The sequence below is a fragment of the Euleptes europaea genome, chromosome 2, assembly GCF_029931775.1.
Source record: "Euleptes europaea isolate rEulEur1 chromosome 2, rEulEur1.hap1, whole genome shotgun sequence".
NCBI lineage: Eukaryota > Metazoa > Chordata > Lepidosauria > Squamata > Sphaerodactylidae > Euleptes > Euleptes europaea.
In genome coordinates this window covers 133,215,689-133,242,421 of record NC_079313.1, presented here as the reverse complement: position 1 = coordinate 133,242,421, position 26,733 = coordinate 133,215,689, and the positions used below count along the sequence as shown (strand labels likewise).

Below are 26,733 nucleotides of genomic sequence, written 5' to 3'. Positions count from 1 at the left end.
GCAACCTGGTGTGTTTCTTCAACAGCGAACATGCGGGACGACTTCGCCAAGGAGATCCAGAACTTGAAAAGCCTGAAGCATGCGCGGCTCATCAAACTCCTGGCGATCTGCTCGGTCAGCGAACCCGTGTACATCGTCACGGAGCTAATGAGGAAGGGCAATTTGCACAGCTACCTCCACAGTTAGTATCCCTCTCTGGCTGTAGCATTCCTGGTTGTTTCACGGTTGTCCTGGGCCTATTGTGTGTGTATGTGGGGGGGGGGGTGTCTTTCACTGGGTTACATGACCTCTCCCATGCGCCACATTCTTATAGTTCAAACTAGCCCTCATGGTCTCTCATGCTGCCTAACAAAGCACTACCATTCACCATGCCCTATTGTACTTTTAGCCAATCAAATGGGTGGTTTTTTTAAGTATGCATAGAAATCCTCAGGTACATGCTAGACCCAAAAATATTAAGACACTGGTATATTTCAAAAAGCAGCTTTAGGGCTTCTGTTATCTATCTTTTGCAAAATTTTAACTGGAATGCAGCTGACCTCTTGCAAAGCTTATCCTGACTTGCAAAGGGACTAATGTCTTTCCAAGGCTGGGTGAAAATAAAATATATATAAGTCTATGTATAAATACTGAAAGTATAATTTATTAGAAGCGCTATATAAAAGTTAAAATTATTTAAAAGCATTAAAATAGCACAATGGCATTTCCTGAGGTTGATAACTATAACCACATACCAAATGCTTTTCGGCCTATGGGGCCTTCATCAGTGGTTAATTAAAACCCTTTGTAAAACCCTTTGTAAACCTGCACACGTTTACAGAAATACATTAATGAATACAAATACAATTACAAACAGTTCAAACCCAACCAGGCATGTGTATATGTTGTAAATTCTATTCTCAATTACTCAAACATCTGGTATAATAGGTTCTTGTTGTAATACTGGTTAGTATAAGTCTCTCAAATACTATGTGTGCAGGTATCAACCTAGTAAAGCAGTCTTTCCAAGGTTCTAGCTCAGCTCTGGAAGACATTCTTTTAACCTACAGAGGAGCTGAAGTCTCTCAATGCATTTTTTAAATCCAGCAACTCACCTCTTGCAAAGCTGATTTCATTCCTCTAAACTAGTCCCTGAAATGTTCACATCACAAGTGAAGACAGAGGTAAAAGTTTAGACACTAGGGCTGCTACAATCCAAATTTGGGAGGGCCTTCATCGCCAGCTAAAATTGATGCCTGCTGCCAATCCTTCCCCTCCCTGTGGAAGGAGGGTCAGGATTTTGTCTCTGATTTCAGGATGGAGTTTGGAAGTGCTCACTCTAAAGTGCTCACACAGGGAGTGGGGGGGCTGATCCTATAGCCATACCTCCAAGCAGCTCAGAAGCTAAGCACAGCTTTGGAATAAGCCCCCACACTGGCGCACTTCCAAAAATGAACACAGCTGTAGCTGCAAGACACCCTCCCCCCAATTCCCATATTGCCCCTGGGCTTTAGAGGCCATGGCTCAGTGGTAGAGCATCTGTTTGGCATGCAGGTCCCAGGTTCAATCCCCGGCATCTCCAATTAAAGGGACTAGGTGAGTAGGTGATGGGAAAGACCTCTCTGCCTGAGACCCTGGAGAGCCACTGCCGGTCTAAGTAGACAATACTGACTTTGATGGACCAAGGATCTGTTTCAGGAGCAGGCAGCTTCATGTTTTAATGTGTTAAAACTTTAATTTATATTTGGATCGGCAAACTAGAATTGATACACTTAGTTCCCAAGTTGGGAACTACCTGGAGATTTGGGGGGGGTCTGAGGAGGGCGTGGTTTGGAGAGGGGAGGGACTTCAATGCCATAGAGTCCAATTGCCAAAGCGGCCGTTTTCTTCCGGGGGGCTGATTTCTATCACCTGGAGATCAGTTGCAATAGCGGGAGATCTCCAGCCACCACCTGGAGGTTGGCAACCCTAGATACACCAAACTGGAGGTGCAAAGAGAGTGGTGATTTGTGGTTTCGGAGGGTAGCCATGTTGGTTTGCAGCAGAAAAGCTAGATTCGAGTCCAGTATCGCCTTAGAAACCAACATGAGTTTCAGGACATAAGCTTTGGAGAGTCAAAGTTTCCTTTGTCAGATACAAGTAGGACTGGAGATCTCCAAGTCCTTATATCCCAGTCAGAAGGTGGGAGGGGTGCTGGGAAAGGAGTCAGGATGCAGAGGTACAATGCAAGATGTAATCTGCTTGATAGGAGCAGGGGAGGAATGCTTAGGGGCAGAAAATTAGCATCTGCAGTGAGATAAGCATCCTGTGTTCCTATTCGGCCCTGGGGAGTCCGTTGTTCTGAATTTGTGAATGAACTCAAATTTAGCAATCTCGCTTTGTTTTTGTTTTTTTGGTTTTTTTTATAAATTTTTATTAAATTTTAACAAAACATACAATATGAAAAGACAAAAAGAAATTAGTAACAGTATAAAGTTAAAAAATAACAAAAAGAAAAAATAAAAAGTAAAAAAAATAAAAATAAAATACAATAATATTGAAAAGAAGAAGAAAAAGTAATAAAAAGGTATTTTTACATCATCTGTAATACAATCATAATCAATCAAAATATCCAATAATACCCTTCTACCCAACACCCACCAAAAGTGACCCTTCACCCGACTTCCGAAGAAGTGTCTGGATAGTTTTATTTCTCTATTATCTAAAATTAAAGTTATTTAAACATTATTTTTCTATACCTCACTAAATAATATCGTAAAGTCCATTTTTGCCATCTTGTCCCAATATGAGGTGGCCTTAAACCATGTTTGTTTGAATTCTTCCATATCTTTTCCATGCAAAAAAACCGTTAATCTGGCCATTAAGCAATCTCGCTTTGTAATCTCCCTGCGGCCCTGTCCTGGATGGCCCATGACTGGTTGGCCCCATTTTGTCAGTCCTTGGAAGCTAAGCAGGGTCGGCCCTGGTTAGCCCTTGCGTGGGAGACCACCGTGGAAATCCAGGGTCCCTACCCAGAGGCAGGCAATGGCAGACCACCTCTGAACATCTCTCGCCTTGAAAACCCTATGGGGTTGCTACAAGTCAGCTGCGACTTGATGGCGCTTTCCTCCACCACCACCAGTCTCCCCTGAAGCTTCTCCATTTGAGGACTGCCCCTCTTAGGTCAGTGAAGGAGCATTTTGGAAAATTTAGGGAGGGGCTGTGGCTCAGTGGTAGAGCAGCTGCTTGGCATACAGAAGGTCCCAGGTTCAATCCAGGTAAGTAGGTGATGTGAAAGACCTCTACCCGAGACCCTGGAGAGCCGCTGCCGGTCTGAGTAGACAATACTGACTTTGATGGCCCAAGGGTCTGATTCAGTATAAGGCAGCTTCATGTGTTCAAGATTAACATGTTTGGGCAGAAAGGTACCGGCTGGATATTAGGGGGAATAATTTTTTTTTACAGTGAGAGTAGTTCAGCAGTGGAATCGGCTGCCTAGGGAGGTGGTCAGCTCCCCCTCGCTGGCAGTCTTCAAGCAGAGGCTGGACAAACACTTGTCAGGGATGCTCTAGGCTGATCCTGCATTGAGCAGGAGGTTGGACTAGATGGCCTCTATGGCCCTTTCCAACTCTATGATTCTATGATTCCCGCTGGTACTGGTACTCGGTCGGAAAAAGTTCAGCACACTTTTCTTTTACTTCACGCAAAAGGCATCACCCTACAGGTCCGTATGCTTCAGTGCACTGTACTCTAGCCAACTCAGTGGGGACCTGGAAGACACGTCTTGAGTTCTGATCATAACGGTCATTTAAATCTGTTTGGAAAGGAGTTCCTAATTTTGCTTGCCATGGAGTTAGGGTTGCCAAACCCCAGGTACTAGATGGAGATCTCCTGCTATTACAACCGATCTCCAGCGATAGAAATCAGTTTTCCTGGAGAAGAAGAAGAGCTGGTTTTTATATGTTGACTTTCTCTACCACTTAGGGGAGACTCAAACCGGCTTACAATCACCTTCCCCTCCCCACAACAGACACCCTGTGGGGTAGGTGGGGCTGAGAGAGCTCGAAAAGAGCTGTAACTTGCCCAGGGTCACCCAGCTGGCTTCGTGTGTAGGAGTGGGGAAACCAAATCCAGTTCACCAGATTAGCCTCCGCCGCTCATGTGGAGGAGTGGGGAATCAAACCCGGTTCTCCAGATCAGACTCCACCGCTCCAAACCACCGCTCTTAACCACTATATCACGCTGGAGAAAATGGCCGCTTTGGCCATGGGACTCTATGGCATTGAAGTCCCTCCCCTCCCCAAACCCCGCCCTCCTCAGGCTCCGCCCCAAAAATCTCCAGGTATTTCCCAACCCAGAGTTGGCAACCCTACGTGGAATATTCAACCAATCACAAAATCTGCCCGGCCAGCCATGTGTGTGTGTGTGTGCTTCTCCCAAGGCTGCAGTTTCACCTAGGAAAGATTCCCAGACGTTGCATTTCTTGCTTCCCAAACCTGTCCTGCAGCACCTACAACTCCTGGCGGCTCTAGGGGGAAAAAAAAACTGGCACGTATTCCAAGACTGAAATGCCCCAAATCTCCTTCCCGTGGGCAAAGAGGATCTGCTAATTTGTCAACGAAGAGCCGAACAAAGGCCGACTCCCGTGCCAGCGCCAGAGAAGACAAATAAGCCACCGCAACAAAAGAACAGCCCTGCGCGCTATATTTATTTTTAACACCCACCCGGGAAATGTTTGACACAGGAAGCCGGCCCAACGGCTTCCGAAAAGGGCGTCGCTTCACCAGAGACGTTCTCGGGTGGGCGAGCTGACGTCCTCTCGAATTAGTTACCTAAGCAGGGACGACACCCAAAGAGAACAGGTCTAGAGCCACCTCGGCGAGAGACCAGCCGGGCTTCATCGTGCCCAAACCATGCACTTTGTCTCCTGATGAGGTTCCTTATTGCACAGGGCAGATAGGAAGGGAGACGGTTTGGACGTGTTGTTTTTATGAGGCATGGCACAGTCTCTTCCTCCAGAGAACGCACACGCACGCAGAAGGCCGGAGAGCCAGGAGCCTCTGCCCTACTTTTCCAGTGACACCTTTCATATTGTTATATTCAAGACTATGCAGGGAGGGGCTGTGGCTCAGTGGTAGAGCATCTGCTTGGCATGCAGAAGGTCCCAGGTTCAATCCCCAGCATCTCTAGTTAAAGTAGGTGATGTGAAAGACCTCAGCCTGAGACTCCGGAGAGCCACTGCATAGACAATACTGACTTTGATGGACCGAGGGTCTCATTTAGTATAAGGCAGCTTCATGTGTTCATGTGTCCCAGGTCCAATCCCCGGCATCTCCAGTTAAAGTAACTAGGCAGGTAGGTCTCTCTGCCTGAGACCCTGGAGAGCCGCTGCCGGTCTGAGTAGACAATACTGACTTGGATGGACCGAGGATCTGATTCAGTATAAGGCAGCTTTGTGTGTTCATGTGAGGGGTGTCATAGGAATATGGAGATGTGATATCAAGCACCAAATTCAGCGTCCCAAGAATCTCTGCCTTCGATGAATAAGAAAAGACAAGTGTCCTTCTACTGAGGGTCTTAGTAGATCATGCACGGAACATGAGTCAGCAGTGTGATGCGGTAGCTAAAAAGGCAAATGCAATTTTGGGCTGCATTAATAGAAGAATCATGTCCAGTTTATGCAAAGTGATGGTATCGCTTTACTCTGCTCTGGTTAGGCCTCAACTAATTTAAGAAGGGTGTAGACAAGCTGGTGCATGTTCAGAGGAGGGCAATGAAGATGGTGAGGGGTCTGGAGACCAAGTCCTATGTTGAAGGAGCTAGGTATGTTTAGCCTGGAGAGGAGATGATTGAGAGGTGAAATGATAAGCATCTTCATGTATTTGAACGGCTGTCATTAGGGTTGCCAACCTCCAGGTACCACCTGGAGATCTCTCGCTATTACAACTGATCTCCAGCCGATAGAGATCAGTTCCCCTGGAGAAAATGGCTGCTTTGGCAATTGGACTCTTTGGCATTGAAGTCCCTCCCATCCCCAAACCCCACCCTCCTCAGGCTCCGCCCCAAAAACCTGCTGCCGGTGCCAAAGAGGGACCTGGCAACCCTAGCTGTCATATGGAGGATGAAGTGGAGTTGTTTTCTTTTGCCCCAAAAGGTTGGACTGGTACCAACGGGGTGAAATTAAATCAAAAAGTTTTCAGCTAAACATTAGGAAGAACTTCCTCACAGTTAGAGGGGTTCCTCAGTGGAACAGACTTCCTCGGGAGGTGGTGGGCTTTCCTTTTTTGGAGGTTTTTAAGCAGAGGCTAGATGGCCATCTGACAGCAAGGCTGATTCTGTGACCTTAGGCAATTATGACAGGGGCAGGAAGGGTTGCGCCAGTGTTTGGCTCTCGTGGCCCTTTCTTACAAGCCCAGGGTAAGGCTGATCGCCACACTGGAGTCAGGAAGCAATTTTCCTCCTGGCCAGATTGGCCAGGGATCCTGGAGAGTTTTTTGCCTTCCTCTAGGAATAGAGCAGGGGTCACTGGAGGAGTGGGAGGGGAGGTAGTTGTGAATTTCCTGTGTTGTGCAGATGATCCTTGGACTAGATGATCCTTGAGGTCCCTTCCAGCTCTACACTTCTTTGTCTAACCCTTATTGCCATGGAGAGTTGCCAACCTTCAGGTGGGGCCTGGAGATATCCTGGACTTAAAGCTGATCTCCAGACTAAAATGTCCACCCTCCAAAGCTGCCGCTTTGCCAGGGCAACCGAACTCTGTGGTCTGGAGATCAGCTTTAATTTTTAATCAGCAGAATTTGGAATATTTAGCATAGAAGAAGAAGAGCTGGTTTTATACCCATCTTTTTCTCTACCTTTTCTAGCCTTCCTTTCCCCTCTCCGCAAAAGACACCTTGTGAGGTAGGTGGGGCTGAGAGAGTTTGGAGAGAACTGTGACTTCTAGCCCAAGGTCACCCAGGTCACCCAGCAGGCTTCATGTGGAGGAGTGGGGAAACCGAACCCGGTTCATCAGATTAGAGTCTGCCAATCATGTGGAGGAGTGGGGAATCAAACTTGATTTCCAGATTAGAGTCCACCGCTCTTAACCACTATGCCATGCTGGCGTAGACCACCCTTAGGCCTGCCTTGGTTCCTTCTTACCCTGTGTCGCTGGCACTTCCTTGCATCAACCCTTGGGGGCTCATGGAGGACATGGATGAACCTGAAGGAGGTTTTTGCAATGTGTTCCCAGGCAATAGGAAGGCTTTGTGTGAGAGCATCCTTGAGTGTCCCAAGGGTCGATTGCAGCATAAAGTTGTCATAATCATCTCTGGAACGCACCTGGGAACCTGGACAGCCCAATCCTATGTCTTCGATCTTGCTGTGTTACAGTAAGACATACCCAACAGTGTTGCAATCTAAGACCTGCCCAATTAAATTTCTCAGAGGAGAGACTTGGGGAGCAGGGGAGGTCAAACAGGTGAGAGGCAGATAACAATCGGGTTCTGACCATAAAATGCAAATTGCAGGCAGCTGCGGCTTCAGAGGGCCGCGGGGCCCTGCAAGGAAGGGAAAGGGAAACCTTCAACTCCCACGCAGTTTCGCCCGTTCAGAACTCAGCTCCCTGCTTAGTTATTAGCATTCCACAGGAGAAGAGATGCGTCCTTTAAAACACAACTTTCCCCCACCGTTTATGCAGGGCTGTTTCCCCACGGTCACCCCCACCAACTGCTTTCGGAGCTTCCTTTTGATGATGCGTGCCTTTCCTGACCATCAGAGGTCGCTCACGCTCCCCCCCCAGCGTTTCCACGCGTTTTGCCCGCGTTTTCCGCATTCTGGCTAAAATAGCATCCAGAACACGGGCAAAACACACGGAAACGCGTGGGGAGAGCGAGGCGACCTCTGACAGTCGGGAAAGGCATGCATAATCAAAAGGAAGCCCCGAAGCAGTCGGCAGGGTGACCGCGAGGGAGACAGCCCTGCATGAATGGCCTCGGTGAAACCGAGTTGCAAGGGAAGGGTTAAGCCTCTTCTCCCTTCCCTGCACTGCCTCAAGACAAACTGAGGCTGAACAAACCTGAAATTTGCATTTTATAGGCAGACTGAGATGTACGATCCTCATCTTGTCTGTTTGGGTACAAAATTCCAGGAGCTGAGGAAGGCAGGAAAGACACTGCAAGATAATAGCAATTGGGGAAATAGTTAGCTGCTGGGAAACAGTTAGCAGTATACTTGTTCTAATTAAACATTTTGTGCGTTTTTCTGAAGGGAGGTAAAAAGTACACTCATATAATAACCCCCAGAGATAATCTTATATCATGGGGGCTTTTGGCAGCCCTGTCTGGGACAACCAGTGCTGCCTCCTCTGAAACGTTTTACCCTAATCTCTGTTGTGTCGGGACTCTTTAGGCCAGGGTCCCCAACACAGTGTCTGTGGGCACCATGGCACCTACCAACTAGGGTTGCCAACCTCCAAGTGGTGGCCGGAGGTCTCCCGCTATTACAACTGCTCTCCAGGTGCCAGAGATCAGTTCACCTGGAGGAAATAGCCCTTTTGGCCCCACTGAATTCCCTCCCCTCCCCAAACTTCACCGTCCTCAGGCTCTACCCCCAAAATCTCCAGTTATTTCCCAACTTGGATTTAGCAACCCTACTGCCAACACTTTTCTTGGCTCCCAGCAAGTATTTTTAGAATACAGCTGGGGTCAGCTTAGAGTTGCCAGGTCCCTCTTTGCCACCGGCAGGAGGTTTTTGGGGTGGAGCCTAAGGAGGGCTGGGTTTGGGGTGGGGAGGGACTTCAATGTCATAGAGTCTAATTGCCAAAGCCACCATTTTTTTCCAGGTGAACTGATCTCTATCGGCTGGAGATCAGTTGTAATAGCAGGAGATCTCCAGCTAGTACCTGGAGGTTGGCCACCCTAGAGTGGAGCCTGAGGAAGGTGGGGTTTGGAGAGTCCAATTGCCATAGAGTCCAATTGCCAAAGTGGCCATTTTCTTCAGTGGTTATAGTTATCAACCTCAGGAAATGCCATTGTGCTATTTTAATGCTTTTAAATAATTTTAACTTTTATATAGAGCTTCTAATAAATTATACTTTTAGTATTTATACATAGACATATAAATTTTCCTTTCACCCAACTTTGGGTACCCAGCTTTTGTTTTTAGGTTGGGTTTTATTCCCCTCCTTTTTTCTTCCACCCTAGGGTGGAGCCTGAGGAAGGTGGGGTTTGGAAAGTCCAATTGCCATAGAGTCCAATTGCCAAAGTGGCCATTTTCTCCAGGGGAACTGATCTCCGTCACCTGGAGATCAGTTGTAATAGCAGGAGATCTCCAGCCACCACCTGGAGGTTGGCAACCCTACTCACCCACCATTTACCCTATTCAAAAATAGCCTTCCCCCGATTATTCAAATTCCCCCTATAAAGGCTGAAAGCAACCCAAAGGGGTAATTTTTGTTGAGGGAAACAGCAGAAGGAGGAAGATTTAAAAATGTTTCTCAGAATGACAGCCCAGTTTGTACTGGGGAATCCCACAGCTGCTTCTTCGGCCAAACTAAACATCTGGAATTCCAGCTGTAGGGTTTGAGGGTCTCATGACGCCTGGCTCTTTGTAGTTCCACATTGTGGAGGGGGAAATGCACTCTGCAAAAGAACAGGAGAGGACAGCAGCATGGGCCTTCTGGGGAACAAGCATTGTGGCAAACCTCAAATGCTTTTAATAAAGGTTTGGTTTATTTACAGCTGCTCTTCCAGTGAAATTACATCTCTGTGTGTTTCCCCCCCCAAAAAAAAATCTCTCGTGTCGTTGTTTGCTGAAATACCCTCTGCGCCTGTTTTCTCGTCTGTCCTTACTGCATACTTCCGGGTTAAGCTCTAGTGCTGAAAACACATGCCGGGGCTTACCTGGAGCGAGTCCTGTCACCAATCCAGCCCCACCAAACCCCTTGGGTATCCTGGGAGTCTGTGCCAAACCTCCCACTGTGAGCCCACCTGAAACGGTCCGCTCCTGTCCATTCACCAGACAGGAATTTTCCTCGAAAAACGCACAGCTGCAAAACCAGAGACGAGATCTTCCGGCAGGTCATTGGGAATCGACAGATCTCCAGGAATGTGAATGTTCCCTGTGGATATTTCATAAGGAAAAGAAAAATTGGCTCTACTTCCATTCAAAAGTTGGAATAGCTTTGAGGTTATAATGTACGGGAGTGCCTCTGAAGGCCATCCAACCTCCAGGTGGCACCTGGAGAACTCCCGCTATTACAATTGATCTCTGGTGGACCAAGATCAGTTCTCCTGGAGGAAATGGCTGCTTTGGAGGGTGGACTCTATGGCATTGTGCCCTGCTGAGGTCCCTCCCCTCTAGGGATGTCAATCTCCAAGTGCTGGCTGGAGATCTCCTGGGATTACAACTGATCTCCAGGCGACAGAGATGTTTACCTGGAGAAAATAGCCAATTTGGAGGGTGGACTCTACGGCATTATACCCATTGAAGTCCCTCCCCTCCCTAAACCCTGCCCCCCTCAGGCTCTACCCCCCAAATCTTCAGTAATTATCTGACCCAGAGCTGGCAACCCCATTCCCCACTGTCCCCAACATCTCCAGTTATTTTCTAACCCAGAGCTGACAACCTTATCCATTGCACTCTTCCATGGATCAATGGAAGAGCATCTGCTGGGCATGCAGAAGGTCCCCGGTTTGATCCCCATCATCTCCAGTTAAAAGGATCAGGTAGGAGGTGAAGGGAAAGACCTCCGCCTGAGACCTTGGAGAGCCGCTGCCAGCCTGAGCAGACAATACAGACCTTGATGGCCCAAAGGTCTGGTTCAGTATAAGGCAGCTTCGTGTGTTCCTGTGCCCCTACAGATAGCGAGGTTTTCACCACCAGGATATCAAAGAGTTTGGCACCCATTTTTGTAATCTTCAGCAAATGTTGCACCAAGAGGTCTGTACTTCCTTTTCACTGGAAATTAATGAAGGTTCTCTCACTCTTTCTGGGTTTTGAAGGTATAGCAGGGAAGGAACTCACCAAGCATCACCTACTCAGCATCTCCTGCCAGGTGGCTGACGGGATGACGTACCTGGAAGAGCAGCATGTAGTTCACAGAGATTTGGCAGCCAGAAACATTCTGGTGGGAGACGACCTGGCTTGCAAAATCGCTGATTTCGGCCTTGCTAGACTCCTCAAGGTTTGTTCAAGAAAATCTTGGAAACTTTGCCTTTACAATTGATTCTGGGGGGGAGTGGAGCCAGGGGGCAGAGTTTGGGGAGGGGAGGGACCTCAGTGAGGTCTAATGCCATAGAGTCCACCCTCCAAAGCAGCCACTTCCTCCAGGGGAACTGATTTCTGTAGTGTGGGTATCAGTTGTAATTCTGGGAGATCTCCAGGCCCCACCTGGAGGTTGGCAACCCAAGAGGAGGGATAGTTAGGAAATGCACACCCTGGATCACCCCCCCTCCAATATTTTACACACTTGAGCCGGCTACTTTGCCCACCTCTCTCTGTTTCCTCCACCCTTCAACTGATGCTCAACAGCCCTCAACATTCCCTGCCTCCCAGAGAATATTGAGCATACTTAGTTCAACCCATTATGGGTGGTGGCCTTTTTAAAAAAATTACAAAGTAATATTTTGTCCTGCATACCTGGGGAGTGTCCCAAGCAAGCAAAATATCCTGACCATCCCTGTGGGTGGCCACATCCTTCTGCTTTACTGATAGGCAGGAGCATCGTATGTTGTGATAAGGAGCGATTATTCCTTTTCTTGAATCATAGAACTGTACAGGTGAAGCTTTCTGCACATACGTACCCAAAAGCCCTGTGCCTGTCTCTTTTTTCACATCTGTATTAGGCTACCTGACCTGGATGAGACTGGGCTAGCTTGGGCCATCCAGGTCAGATCCCCAGATGGGTAACAGCTGCTTTCTCCCCTGAGAGTTGTGCAACCAAGAACACAACTCCCACAAAATCAAAACCACATACTCACAACAGAGAATCTAGGAAGCTAAAGAAAACAGACACAAAGGAGTAATAGAGAGCCAACATGGTATAGTGGTTAAGAGCGGTGGTTTGGAGCTGTGCACTCTGATCTGGAGAACCGGGTTTGATTCCCTGCTCCTCCACATGAGCGGCGGACGCTAATCTGGTCAGCCAGGTTGGCTTCCCCACTCCTGCACATGAAGCCAGCTGGGTGACCTTGGGCTAGTCACAGCTCTCTTAGAGCTCTCTCAGCCCCACCTACCTCACAGGGTGTCTGTTGTGGTGAGGGGAAGGGGAGGGGATTGTAAGCCGGTATGAGTCTTCCTTAAGTGGTAGAGAAAGTCTGCATATAAAAACCAACAACAACAATAATAATAATCCAAATTAAACCTTAACTTCAGAGCAGTGTAGTTCTTTCATAGCAAAAATCACCATAATGATGTAGATGTGACTTTTGAATGAACATGGGAGGATAACCCACATATCGTTCTCCTCCTCCCCCCACCCAGCTTTAAAGGGGGAAGAGAGACAGGAGACTGAAGAGTCTCCCCCGGTTTGTGAATCTCCTTTGTCCCTAAAGTTGTGTTTGTTTGTTTGTTCCCCATCTTTCTCCACAACAGGGCCCCAAAGCAGCTTACATTGTTCTCCTCCATTTTCCCTCACAACAACCCTGTGAGGTAGGTTAGTCTAAGAGATAGAGTGGGCTTTTCTGAACTCTCATTTTTCCTCGCTTGTGTGGTTCTGTTGCTTGGGGTGGGGAGGGGATGGATCTGTTCCACGTGTGCTTTGCTCCCTCTAGTGGTTGATTCATTATTACATCATTTTCATGTCCAGCATGCAGTTTAAATCTGCAGGGAGAAATGCCAGACATAAAGAGATGTAAAATATAATCTATCACTAGAATGAGCAAAACATGTGCAAAATATAGGGGGCACAGAAGCAGCAGGAACATACTGGCAAGGAAAATGTGGAAAACCCCTTTGAGGTTTTCCCTCAAACATTGACTGGCCGAAGGTCACCCGGTGAGGTTCGATGGCATGAGTGGGAATTCAAACCTGGGTCTTCCAGATACTAGTCCGACACTGTTAACCACTACATCACACAGGTGGAAAATTGATTCTTTGCCTTTATGCAGATGATAATGTTCTAAGATTAGGATGCATAATATGGCTGAACTGCAAAGCTCTCCATTAATTCTGAAAAGGGTGTTCTAATCCTCACACAGTCTACTGAGGAATTCTCCTGTGCCAGGAGCCCTATCAAAATAAACCAGGAAGCTCCCAGTCCACATATCAATCCTGCCATGAACTAAACCGATGATTATGGCAAGTTTCTATCTCTGAACCTCAGCTCCCCCTCCATCTACAAATTGTCATAGTGCTGGCCTACCTTGCCACGCAGCTGTGATGATTACTGAGACGATGTACGTGATGGGTCAAAATATTGGACAATGAACAGTAGCAGTGGCCATTTCAACAATCCCTACTAGATCATGAGGCGATGCCCAATTAAGCTTTCATGAATCTCTCAGCCCAAAGCAAACTCTGGGACTATTTTGAACCCGTTTTGCAAAAGACCCGTTCTTGGTTTCCCTGCAGGATGATATTTATTCCACCAGCGGCAACGCCATGATCCCCGTAAAATGGACGGCCCCAGAAGCAGCTGTTTACCAGACCTACTCCCTCAAATCAGATGTTTGGTCTTACGGGATTTTTCTCTACGAAGTTTTTACATATGGGCAAAGCCCCTACGAAGGTAAGGTGTTCTCTGAACATGCCCTTTCTCTTCTGATGTGGGTTTTCGTCCTCTGACCTTCTTGATCAGTCAAGTAGAGCAGCTAAGAGTGCAAACCAGAAAGAAAACTTGGTTCAAGTTTGCCCTTACCAATACCCTCGCCATCTGTCCTTTAGCGAGCTACTGCCCACCGTATGGAGATGATAATGCAAATGTTCAGGGCTGTTGTAATGATCACTGCAAGTAGAACTGCCTGCCAATTTGGGTTAATGTTAAAGGGGAATGGTGGTGGTGGTGGGGAAAACATTTGCAGGAAAGGACCAGTTTAAATCTGCAGGGAAACAAAGCGATGTAATATCGAATCAACCACTAGAGGGAACTTTACTCCTTCCATGGCCTATTGATTCTCCCCTGAAAGTGTCATCCAAAACATAGCATTGCCAATGCCAGGCTGGGAAATTTCTGGAGATTTGGGGATGGAATATGGCGAGGGCGAGAGGGGAGGGGAGAGACCTCAGTGGTGTATAATACTATAGAGTCCTCTCTCCCCAGCAGCCATTTCTCCAGGCAAACTAATCTCTGTTGTCTAGAGATCAGTTGTAATTCTGGAAGATCTCCAGCCTTCACATGGTGGTTGGCAACCCTCCTTTAGACCACTTTCCCCCAGCCAAATGCAAATGAGAACCAGTGTGGTGTAGTAGTTAGTGTGTCAGACCAAGATCTGGGAAACCCAGGTTCAAATTCCCGCTCTGCCATGGAAAACCCCCACTCTGCTTACTGGGTGACCATGGCCAATCTAGGGTTGCCAGGTCCCTCTTCGCCACCGGTGGGAGGTTTATGGGGCAGAGCCTGAGGAGGGCAGGGTTTGGGGAGGGGAGGGACTTCAATGCCAGAGAGCCCAATGGCCAAAGCGGCCATTTTCTCCAGGTGAACTGATCTCTATCAGCTGGAGATCAGTTGTAATAGCAGCAGATCTCCAGCTAGTAGCTGGAGGTTGGCAACCCTAGGCCAGTCACACACCCTCATCCCGACCTACCTCCAAGGGATGTTGTGAGAATAAACCTGGAGGAGAGGAGACTATTCAAGCTGCTTTGGTTCTCCACTGGGGACAAAGGCAGTAAGTGAAGCAAAAGAAAAAACAAATATATGTATTTGAATATAAAGTTTAATTTTTTTTTTTACTTTCCTCCTGCAGGGATGACGAATCAAGAAACAATCCAGCAGATTACCCGTGGCTACCGTCTCCCCCGGCCTAACAACTGCAGTTCTGAAATATACAGCATCATGCTAGACTGCTGGAAAGCTAACCCTGACGACAGACCGACTTTTCTTACCTTGAGGGGGAAGCTCTTCTCTGTTTACAAATGGTCGCATCACTCGTTCTCTTGAAGGGAGAATGCCATCAACGGCATCAACAATGGACAGTCACTCCTGGACCCTCAACAGGATTAGTAGGAACTGCTAGAGATACCCCCGACCTAAGCCGACCTTGGGCCTAAAGAACATTTTAGACATTTGAAGTTGGAATATGTGAAGGCCTTTTTCTCGGGAGGTCCAACGAAGACCCCCCCCCACTTTCCTGGATGTGTCCGCCTGAAGATCGTTTACTATTGATACTTATCGCTAAGATGTCCTTGTGAAAGGAAGCAGAAGATGCAAAGTTCTCCTCGTGCAAGCTATGGACTGATTTACTTGCGCCGAGGTTGATTGACTCATAAGTACTGAGGTTGATTTTCATTATTCAATAAATCTGTGCAAATAAACTGAGCTCTGGGGTGACATGATTATCGCCTGGGGGTAATTTGTTCGATAAGAACAGGAAAAGAATCCTACTGGAACTAACCAAGGGCTTGCATTGGCCAGACTCCCCTTTTCCCACAATAGCCGATAAGATAGACTTCATGCAGGGCAGGCAAGCTCAAGCCTTTCCTTTTGTTGTTCCCCTAGCAAATAGCACTCAGAGGTATACTGCTGCTGAACATGGAGGTTCCATTTAGCCATTGTGGCTTATAGTCATTGATGGCTCTGTCCTCGATGAACTTGTTGAGTCCCCTTTTAAAATGATCTGAGTTTCATTAAACTGTTGGAAGCTTTCGACTGTGGATGCACGGTGTAGTGGTTAAGGGCGGTGGACTCTAATCTGGAGAACCGGGTTTGATTCCCCGTTCCTCCACATGAACCCTGCCGGGTGACCTGGGGCAAGTCACAGTTCTCTCCGAACTCTCTCAGCCTCTCCTACCTCACAAGGTGTCTCTTGTGGAGGGGGGAAGGGAAGGCGATTGTAAGCCGCGGGGTATAAAAAACTAACTCTTCTTCTAAGCTGGGCCACCAGTTGATCCTTATTATCTTCAGTACCAGTGCCTTGCCCAAGGCCATCTGGAGAAAAGTAGGGGTTCAAAGACGTAGCTCTCTGCAAACCAAAGTCAGCACATTACGACCCATTGGTTAACACCCTACTTCCTACCAGCAAAGCCAACACTTTGGTTAATCAAATATTCCCATTCATTTGGAGAACCTGCCAGACCGGACCAAATCAAGAAAGAGAACCAGGGTGGTTAGTGGTTAGAATGTCATACTAGGACTTGGGAAACTGGACTTCAGATCCCCACAAAGCCATGAAGCTCATTGAGTGACCTGAGGCCAGTCACTCCCAGGTTAACCCATCTCAAGATGTCAGGGCAAACCCCACAGGGAAGAGCCGCGGCTCAGTGGCAGAGAATCTGCGTGGCATGCAGACGGTCCCAAGTTCAATTCCCAGCATCTCCAGTAATAAAAGACCAGGCAGCAGGTGAAGTGAAAGACCTTTGCCAGAGACCTTGGAGAGCCGCTGCCGGTATAAGTAGACAATACTGACCTTGATGGATCGATGGTCTGATTCTACAGAAGGCAGCTCTGTGTATGCGTTCAAGGATGAAATAGGATTAAAATGTTATAATATGTATTAAACTATTGGCCACAAAATCTGACTAAATCATGTAGTTAGTTACAAACTTCTTATCAGTGTGATGCACTTTGAGAAATACGTATCCAAACATTTGGAAAAAAATAGCCTTACTACATCCAAGGCATTATTTCCACAAGGATGCAGTTTACAGGGTCGCACATGAAGCTGCCTTGTACTGAACCAGACTCGTGGTCCATCAAAGCCAATATTGTCTACTTAGACTGGCAGAAGCTCTCCAGGGTTTCAGGCAGAGGTCTTTCCCATTACTTACTACCTGATCCTGTTAACTGGAGATGCCGGCGATTGAACCTGGGACCTTCTGCGTGCCAAGCAGATGCTCTAATATTGAGCCAGGGGCCCCTCCTCACACATGAAGCTGCTGAACCAGATCCTTGGTCCATTGAGGTCAGGATTGTCTACTCACACTGGCAGCAGCTCTCCAGGTAGGGTTGCCAGGTCCCTCTTTGCAACCAGCGGGAGGTTTTGGGGGCAGAGCCTGAGGAGGGCAGGGTTTGGGGAGGGACTTCAATGCCATAGAGGCCAATTGCTAAAGCAGCCATTTTCTCCAGGTGAACTGATCTCTTATCGGCTGGAGATCAGTTGTAATAGCAGGAGATCTCCAGCTAGTACCTGGTGGTTAGCAACCCTATCTCCAGGGTCTCAGGCAGAGGTCTTTCACATCGCCTACTGACTGGTCCTTTTATTTGGAGATGCTGGGGATTGAACCTGGGACCTTCTGTATGCCAAGAAGAGGCTCTGCCACTGAGCCACAGTCTCTCCCAGGATGGGGAGCGCAGACCCGACCTGTGACCCAGTCATGCATGACTTACATCTTTTCCTCTGTTCCCATACAGGCTGTTCCCACTTGGGGTGGGCAAAAGGACTCCATCCCCACAAACAGAACTGGCATAGAGGAGGGACTATTAAGCCCCTTGCAGATGAGCACCTGGGTGTTTGAATGACGCTAATTGCCCTCGGTATTCTCGCCAAACTACGATTCCCAGGGGGCTTTGCATCTGAGGCTGGGCTCTGCCCCAGCCAGGCTGGTACCCATGCTTCTCTGGCTTTGCAGATGGCCTGGGAACTACCCGGGTCCCCCTCAGGTCTTGGGGGGGGGGGCGTTTTGCAGAAGGACACGATTGGCTCACTAACAGGGGAGTTGTTTTTTTTAAAAAATAATTTTTTTATTTTTCTTCATTTAATATATCCATTAAAAATATAATAATACTAATAAATAGAAAAACAAATAGTATTTCTAATTTTACAATCAAATGACTTCCCCCTCTCCCGTCTAAAATTAAATTGTATAATCTTTTGCTAACGGACCTGATCCCAAAATTGTTGTAATCAATCTGTTCTTATATCCAACATTATGAAATCAATACCTAATATAAAAATACAAAATACGAATAAGAGTGTCAGAACAGAATACGTTGCAAAAGAAGGACAAAGCGTAAAAAAGAAGAGGTTGCAATAAAGAAGGTGAGTTAGGAAAGGAAGCGTTGAGATCTATCTTTGAACCAGAGTAAAGGCAGCTCTGCCGGAGCAGAGCCTCAAAAAATTCACGAATAACTCATAAATGTTCCTCTCCACGGAAATCTTTAGTAAAAGGCGATTCCCAGGGGGCTTTGCATCTGAGGCTGGGCTCTGCTACCCATGCATCTCTGGCTTTGCAGACGACCTGGGAACTACCCGGGTCCCCCTGAGGCCTTCGGCGGGGGGGCGTTTTGCGGAACGACACGATTGGCTCACTAAGGGAGTGGTTTTAGGGGAAGAAGTAGTGTGGGCGGAGAAGAGCTGGAAAAGCGCAAGGTGGGGGAATAGAAAGTTGCTATAAGGAGTGTCAGAATACAACATGTTACAAAAGAAGGACAAAGTGTAAAAAAGAAGAGGTGTAAGTAAAGATGGTGAGTTAGGAAAGGAAGCATTGAGATCTATCTTTGAACCAGAGCAAAGGCAGCTCTGCCGGAGCAGAGCCTCAAAAAATTCACGAATAACTCATAAATGTTCCTCTCCACGGAAATCTTTAGTAAAAGGCGAAAGATTTATACGATCTGAAGAGAAACCAGAGTATGAGTTGGGACGGCCCCACCAGGCGCGGCACTGCAGCCACGGTGCACGCTGCACATACGGTGGCCCCTCGCTCGCGCGTGCACTTTGACCACCCCATGCATGAGACCCTGGCTCGGCGTTTGCGCTCCGGTGCGCAGGCCCGCGCGGCGCCGCACCGGGGGAGTGGGGGGCTGCAGAGGCGGAGAGACCCGCTCCCCCTCCGCGCAATGCACGCCGGGTGCCTCGGAATGCAAATGAGATCCCCGGGACTCTCGGCCCCGCCTTCCCAGGGCAGAGTGTTGGGAGGGGGGGGAGCGAACGGGCGGCGCTGTGGGGGACTCGCGCGCCCTCTGCAGGCCGCCTCGTGGGCTGCAGCCATCTACTGCCAATCCGGCGTCCGATTCGGAACTGGGGCGGGCGGAGGGTGGGCAGAGAGGCCGGCTGCGAGGTCTCGCCTCCGCGTCCTGCCAACGCCCCCAAACCCTTTCGTGCAATTGCAATCCAGGCCCCTTCCGAGGCACCCCCCTGCCTCATTCAGTCGCCGAAATAAATACGCTCCGCGCATCCTCCGCACTGTAGCGGGGCTCCGTCCCCAAAGCGTTTCGGGAATTGTAGTTTGGAAATAGAAAAGTGCAAAGCCCCAGGTGAGACGGATTTAGGGAACAATTTCACCCTCGAGCCTTCAGAAAGGAGGGGAGGAACCTGAGGGGTGTGCGTGTGTGTTAAGTGCCGTCAAGTCGCTTCCGACTCATTTCGACCCTATGAATGAAAGTCCTCCAAAATGTCCTATCTTTGACAGCCTTGCTCAGATCTTGCAAATTGAAGGCTGTGGCTTCCTTTATTGAGTCAATCCATCTCTTGTTGGGTCTTCCTCTTTTCCTGCTGCCCTCAACTTTTCCTAGCATGACTGTCTTTTCCAGTGACTATTGTCATCTCATGTCATGACCAAAATACGACAAAGGGGTGTGGGTAGATGATGATGGATTGTAAATCCATGTGATTTTCAGGAAGAGGGCGGGGCCAGGAAGGGTTGCCAACTCCCGGTTGGGAAATACCTAGAGTTGCCAGGTCCCTCTTCGCCACCAGTAGGAGATTTTTGGGGCGGAGCCTGAGGAGGATGGGGTTTGGGGAGGGGAGGGGCTTCAATGCCATAGAGTCCAATGGCCAAAGTGGCCATTTTCTCCAAGGGAACTGCTCTCTTATCGGTTGGAGACCAGTTGTAATAGCAAGAGATCACCAGCTAGTACCTGAAGGTTAAACAAATAAGAGCATCACTATGCCTGTACCTAGTAGGTTTGGAAATCAGCACTGAATTGTATCCCTTGAGGAACCATGAATTTAACTTGAAGTAGTATTGGATTGAAGACTAATGACAAATTACCAGACCTTGGACTTTGCAATGAATTGAACATGGGGCTGAAGAAAACATCTTGAAACAGCCGTTCCCCAGCTCATTCTTTTTGGATTATACCATTCATTGGATATCCTGCTTGAATTGGACTTTTCAACCTCACCATAAAGAAAAATTGCATATTTGCATCTATAGCATCGAGAATATGTGTACACCTGTGTGGTTGACATTGAGAGAATTTTGTATATATGTATCATAGTAGGATAGCATTTGTGGTTGTTGTATAACACTTGTTGTAATTTGTCCTAATCACTAATAATAATTTTGTAATACAGTACCTGGAGGTTGGCAACCCTACTGATATGGCAACCTCTGCCTCTGCCACCTGTCTAAAAAGAGGCAGGCAGTGAAAAGCCCCCCCCCCAATAGCCTGGCACCTAGCCCTGCCTACCTACAGCCTGGCTGCTGGGTTGCCCCACTCCCTGGTTTTGCATAGCTTTCCCCAAGAGGTGGGGAAATTTAAGGCCAGATTTGGTATGGGCGGCTGCAATTCAGGATGTAGCCTGCAAATCTACCATGTTTGCCCGCCCATCACTGTTGGCCCTGTGAAGTAGGGTTGCCAACCCTACCCTCCTCAGGCTCCGCCCCAAAAACCTCCCACCGATAGCGAAGAGGGACCTGGCAACCCTACCTGTGAAGTGAGTGATACTCTCATAGTGAGTGAAACTCTGAGGAGGGTGGGGTTTGGGGAGGGGAGGGGCTTCAATGCCTTAGAGTCCAATGGCCAAAGCAACCTTTTTCTCCAGGGGAACTGATCTCTATCGGCTGGAGGTCAGTTGTAATAGAAGGAGATCTCCAGCTGGTACCTGGAAGTTGGCAACCCTAATTATAACTGATCTCCAGGCTTCAGAGATCAGATCCCCTGAAGAAAATGACGGCATCGGAAGGTGGACTCTGCAGCATTCCCCACTGAGGTCTCTCCTCAAACGCTGCCCTCCTCAGGCTCCACCCCCCAAAACCCAGGAATTTCCCAATCAGGACCTGGCAATCCTATCTTGAACCCTGGCTCAAATGAAAATACAGCTCTGACCATGATCACCAATCTGAAAGGGAGAAAGGCAGCTTCTCAAGGAACTCTTTCCCCTGGTCTCTATGGTATTGTGCTTGTGGTGGTGAACCCCCGATTGGCTGCTGGGATGACTTTGCATACAGGCATACCTTGCTTTTCGGTGCTTCGCAGCTATTTTACAAATTTAAGGTTTGTGGTAACCCTGCGTCGGGCAAATCTATCGCTGCCATTTCCCCAACAGCATGTGCTCACTTCGTGTCTACGTGTCACATTTTTAGCAAAAAAAGTATTTTTAATTATGTATGGGTTTTTTTTAGACATAATGCCATTGCACACTTTATAGGCTACAGTGTAGCGTAAACGTAACTTTTCTATGCACCGGGAAACCCAAAAAAGTCGACTCAGTTTATCGCTATATTTGCTTTTACTGCAGTGGTCTGGAACCGAAACCGCAAAATCTCCCAGGTATGCCTGTATTCAAGCCAGAAATCAGTTTTTGCAATCCAGTTTCTGTGAAGGAAGGGAAGGTTTTAGCGTGGTGCCACTCTGCTGAGTTTTTGAAATTCTGAAAACGAGAGTATTTGGGAAATCAGGCATTCTGCAACAGTAATTTATGACATAATCAAAAGAAGTAATGATTCTAAGGTACTGTGGGTTGTGTTTTTTTAAAATGAGATATTCCAGAAATCATTCCTTAGATCTGACTAATGAGGTTGCATATTTATCTTTCTTTTGCTTTTTCTCTTGTTCTCTGTTTTCTGTCCACACCATCTACCGAACATAGAAGAAAATCCCAGTGTTAGTCTATAGCAGCAAAACAACCACAACACAAGAGCCTTGAGGCATTTTAAAGACCAACAAGTTTTAATTTTCAGCATAATCTTTTGTGAACATAGCTTAAAATCCACTTCAGCAGATGTGTGTTTAACATAAGAACATAAGAAAGGCCCTGTTGGATCAGACCAAGGTCCATCAAGTCCAGCAGTCTGTTCACACAGTGGCCAACCAGGTTTGTTTATGTTAATATTTACATCCCACTTTTCTTCCCAAGGGGGGGACCCAAAGCAGCTCCCATTATTCTCCTGAGTTTTATCCTCACAACAACCCTGGGAGGCAGGTTAGGCTGAGAGAATGACTGGTCAGAGGTCACCCCACGAGATTCCATAGCAAAGTGGGGATTTGAACCTGGGTCTCCCAGACACTAGGCCAACACTCTAACCCAGTGGTACTTACCCCACAGGTTATGGAGGTCCACAGTCACATTTACCATCTACCAAAAAAGCCACATTTACTTCCACCGCTAGCATGAAGCCTGCCCCTCAGGGAAGCTCATAACATTTTGTGTCTCTCCGGCAGCAGCTATTTTAAGCTGCGGAACTCCCTGTCCCAGGATGGGGTGATGGCTGCCAACTTGGAAGGCTTGAAGAGTGGGGTGGACATGTTCCTGGAGGAAAGGGCTATCTGTGGCTACTAGTAAAAATGGATACTAGTCATGATGCATACCTATTCTCTCCAGGATCAGATGAGCATGCCTACTATATCAGGTGCTGTGGAACACAGGCAGGATGGTGCTTCTGAAGTCCTCTTGTTTGTGGGCTTCCTAGAGGCACCTGGTTGGGCCACTGTGTGAACAGACTGCTGGGCTTGATGGACCTTGGTCTGATCCAGCAGGGCCTTTCTTATGTTCAAGCTGAGAAACAAATGCCAACCACAGTCCTCACCAGGTAAGGCCATTGCCCACTTTCCTGAAACACGAGACAGGTGCCATATTGAGGAATATTGCTGATAGGATTGCCAACTCTGTGTGTGTGTGTTAAGTGCTGTCAAGTCGCTTCCAACTCATGGCGACCCTATGAATGAAAGTCCTCCAAAATGTCCTATCTTTGACAGCCTTGCTCAGATCCTGCAAATTCTCCCTCTCCCATAATACTAGAACACGGGGTCATCTGCTAAAGCTGGAGGGTGAGAGATTCAAAACAGATAAAAGGAAGTATTTTTTCACACAATGCATAGTTAAATTGTGGAACTCCCTGCCCCAGGATGTGGTGATGGCTGCCAGCTTGGAGGGCTTTAAGAGGGGAGTGGACATATTCATGGAGGAGAGGGGTATTCATGGCTGTTAGTTAAAATGGCTATTAGTCATGCTGCATACCTATTCTCTCTAGTATCAGAGGAGCATGCCTATTATTTTGGGTGCGGTGGAACACAGGCAGGAGGGTTCTGCTGCAGTCGTCTTGTTAGTGGCTTCCTAGAGGCACCTGGTTGGCTACTGTGTGAACAGACTGCTGGACTTGATGGGCTTTGGTCTGATCCAGCAGGGCCTTTCTTGTGTTCTTATGTTCTTAAATTGAAGGCTGTGGCTTCCTTTATTGAGTCAATCCATCTCTTGTTGGGTCTTCCTCTTTTCCTGCCAACTGTAGGTGGGGAAATACCTGGAGATTTTGGAGGTGGAGCATGGGGAGTACAGGGTTTGGGGAAGGGAAGGACCTCAGCGGGGTCCAATGCCATAGAGTCTACTCTCCAAAGCCGCTATTTTCTCCAGGGGAACTGATCTCTGTTGTCTGGAGATCCGTAGTAATTCTGGGTGATCTCCAGTTCTCCTCTGGAGGCTGGAACACTGTGTGAGTGTTGGGCACTGTGTGACCAAGCCCTATGAGGAAAGGCTGGGGGAGTTGTGCATGTTTAGTCTGGAGAAGAAGAGGTTGAGGGGGGACACGATTGCTCTCTAAGTATTTGAGGAGGGTAGGGAGCACTTCCTGCTGGCAGCAGAGGATAGGACTCACAATAATGGGTTTAAATTGTGGGCAGAAAGGTATCCGCTAGATATTGGGGGGGGGGGATTACATTAAGAGTTGTTCAACAGTGGAATCAGCTACCTAGAGAGGTGGTTAGTTCGCCCTCGCGGGCAGCCTTTAAGCAGAGGCTGGACAAGCACTTGTCAGGGCTGATCCTGCATTGAGCAGGGGGTTGGACTAGATGACCTGTCTGGCCCCAACTCTATGATCCTATGACTGCTCTAAGCACTACACTACACCGGTGTAGTGGGTCTTCACTGAGGGGTTGTGGTTCAGTGGCAGAGCATCTGCTTGGCATGCAGAAGGTCACAGGTTCAACCCCTGGCATCTCCAGTTAAAAAGATCAGGTGGTTAGTCATGTGAAAGACCTCTGCCTGAGACCCTGCAGAGCCACTACTAGTCTGACTAGACAGCGCTGACCTCAACGAACTGATGGTTTGATCCAGTTTAAGAAGGATCCCACACCTGATCCATATGTTTCCATGGATCCACTAGGCAGACACTTAGTTATGAAAGGGGGAAAGGTTGTAAGCGCCATAGTCCAAAGTCCGTGAAGTACAAGTTGAGATGTTATCAGGTAAAATTCAAATATTATAAAAAGTTCAGAGGCCACTGACAGTAGAAGTAATTGGCGATTGTGAATTTCCCCCCAGTTTTATTACATATTTCCTTATCTTTATACTTACTGTTGTAGGTTAAGTGATGCGAAGGTGTTGACGATTGGCACTTCTGGTATCAAAACGAACACCAAGCATATGGGTCGGAAGCCATCAACGAACGGGGTGTAGTGGTTAAGAGCGGTGGTTTGGAGCAGCGGACTCTGACCCGGAGAGCCGGGTTGGATTCCCCACTCCTCCGCATGAGCAGCGGAGGCTGATCTGGGGAACTGGATTTGTGAAAAATCACATGGATCCACGAGGATCTGTTTCCAATCATATAGATGCGACTTGTACTCCCCCCCACCGCAGCTTTTCTATTCTCAAACTACAGTTCCCGAAAATGTTTTGAGAGCAGAGGATGCGCGGAGCGTATTCCTTCTGGCTACTGAATGAGGGAGGCAGGTGCCGCCGAAGGGGCCAGGATTGCAATTGCACGAAGGGGTTTGGGGGCGTTGGCAGGACGCAGAGGCGACACTTTGCAGCCGGCATCTCTGCCAACCCGGCTTGAATCGAATTGGACGCCGGATTGGCAGCAGATGGCTGCAGTTCGCGATGTGGCCTGTAGAGGGCGCGCGAGCTCCCCCCCCAGCTCCGCCCGTTCGCTCCCCCCTCCCAACACTCTGCCCTGTGAAGGCGGGGCCGAGAGTCCCGGGGATCTCATTTGCATTTCGAGGCCCCCGGCGTGCATTGCGCGGAGGGGGAGCGGGTCTCTCCGCCCCTGCAGCCCCCGACTCCCCCGGGGCGGCGACGCGCGGGGCTGCGCACCGGAGCGCAAACGCAGAGCTGCGGCCTCATGCATGGGATGGTCAAAGTCCGTGCGAAGGCGAGGGGCCACCGTATGTGCAGCGTGCACCGTGGCTGCAGTGCCGCGCCTGGTTGCGCCTTCGCAACTCATACTCTGGTTTCTCTTCAGATCGTATAAATCTTTCGCCTTTTACTAAAGATTTCCGTGGAGAGGAACATTTATGAGTTATTCGTGAATTTTTTGAGGCTCTGCTCCGGCAGAGCTGCCTTTGCTCTGGTTCAAAAATAAATCTCAGCGCTTATTTTCCTAACTCACCATCTTTACTTAAACCTTTTCTTATTTATACTTTCTTCTTTTGCAACAAGTTGTATTCTGACACTCCTTATAACAACTTTCTGTTCCCCCACCTTGCGCTTTTCCAGCTCTTCTCCGCCCACGCTACTTCTTCCCCTAAAACCACTCCCCCGTTAGTGAGCCAATCGTGTCGTTCCGCAAAATGCCCCCCCCCCAAGACCTGTGGGGGACCCGGGTAGTTCCCAGGCCGTCTGCAAAGCCAGAGATGCATGGGTACCAGCCTGGCTGGGGCAGAGCCCAGCCTCAGATGCAAAGCCCCCTGGGAATTGTAGTTCGGAGAGAATACCGAGGGCAATTAGCGTCATTCAAACACCCAGGTGCTCATCTGCAAGGGGCTGAATAGTCCCTCCTCTATGCCAGTTCTCTTTGCGGGGATGGAGTCCTTTTGCCCACCCCAAGATTTCCGTGGAGAGGAACATTTTTGAGTTATTCGTGAATTTTTTGAGGCTCTGCTCCGGCAGAGCTGCCTTTACTCTGGTTCAAAGATAGATCTCAACGCTTCCTTTCCTAACTCACCTTCTTCGTTTAAACTTTTTTTCTTTTGCAACGGTTGTATTCTGACGCCCTTTCTAAAAGCTTTCCGTGTGTAACCTCGGTTGCACCGTTTTCCCACTCCCACCCTGCGCTACTCCGGCTCTTCTCCGCCCAGGCTCCTCCTCCCCCCAAAGCAACTCCCCCCGCGAGTGAGCCAATCGCGTCCTTCAGCAGAACGGCCCCCGCTACCCCCACCCCCGCAAGACCCGCGGCCAGCCGGGCGGTCCCCACGCAGGCTGCAAAGCCAGCGATGCGCAGGCACCAGCTTGACTGGGGCAGAGCCCCGCCCTCGAATGCAAAGCCCCCTGGGAATTGTAGTTTGGGAAGGAGGCTGATGGACTTGGGAGATTGTTCTTGCTAGGGCCCTCCCTAGGACTAAACTGAGGCTGTCGTATTTTGGTCACGTCATGAGACGACAAGAGTCACTGGAAAGGACAGTCATGCTGGGAAAAGTTGAGGGCAGCAGGAAAAGAGGAAGACCCAACAAGAGATGGATGGACTCAATAAAGGAAGCCACAGCCCTCAGTTTGCAAGATCTGAGCAAGGCTGTCAAAGATAGGACATTTTGGAGGACTGTCATTCATA

The 26,733-nt window shown here is 48.5% G+C and overlaps 1 protein-coding gene and 2 non-coding genes across 3 annotated transcripts in view; 2 read left to right on the top strand and 1 right to left on the bottom strand.

Annotated features, from left to right (window-relative positions):
* SRMS (src-related kinase lacking C-terminal regulatory tyrosine and N-terminal myristylation sites) overlaps positions 1–15,034 on the top strand; it is a 47,229-nt gene extending 32,195 nt beyond the window's left edge. The window contains exons 5-8 of the mRNA XM_056844641.1: positions 26–181; positions 10,941–11,122; positions 13,510–13,666; positions 14,841–15,034. Coding sequence (XP_056700619.1) covers positions 26–181; positions 10,941–11,122; positions 13,510–13,666; positions 14,841–15,034 — 689 coding nt within the window. The remainder of the gene's footprint in view (positions 1–25; positions 182–10,940; positions 11,123–13,509; positions 13,667–14,840) is intronic.
* Positions 15,035–18,547: 3,513 nt separating this feature from the next.
* On the bottom strand, positions 18,548–18,663 carry LOC130474033 (U5 spliceosomal RNA). Its single transcript, XR_008933185.1, has one exon. It is a non-coding gene; the product is annotated as a U5 spliceosomal RNA (small nuclear RNA).
* Positions 18,664–25,408: 6,745 nt separating this feature from the next.
* On the top strand, positions 25,409–25,524 carry LOC130474032 (U5 spliceosomal RNA). Its single transcript, XR_008933184.1, has one exon. It is a non-coding gene; the product is annotated as a U5 spliceosomal RNA (small nuclear RNA).
* The last annotated feature ends 1,209 nt before the right edge of the window (positions 25,525–26,733 follow it).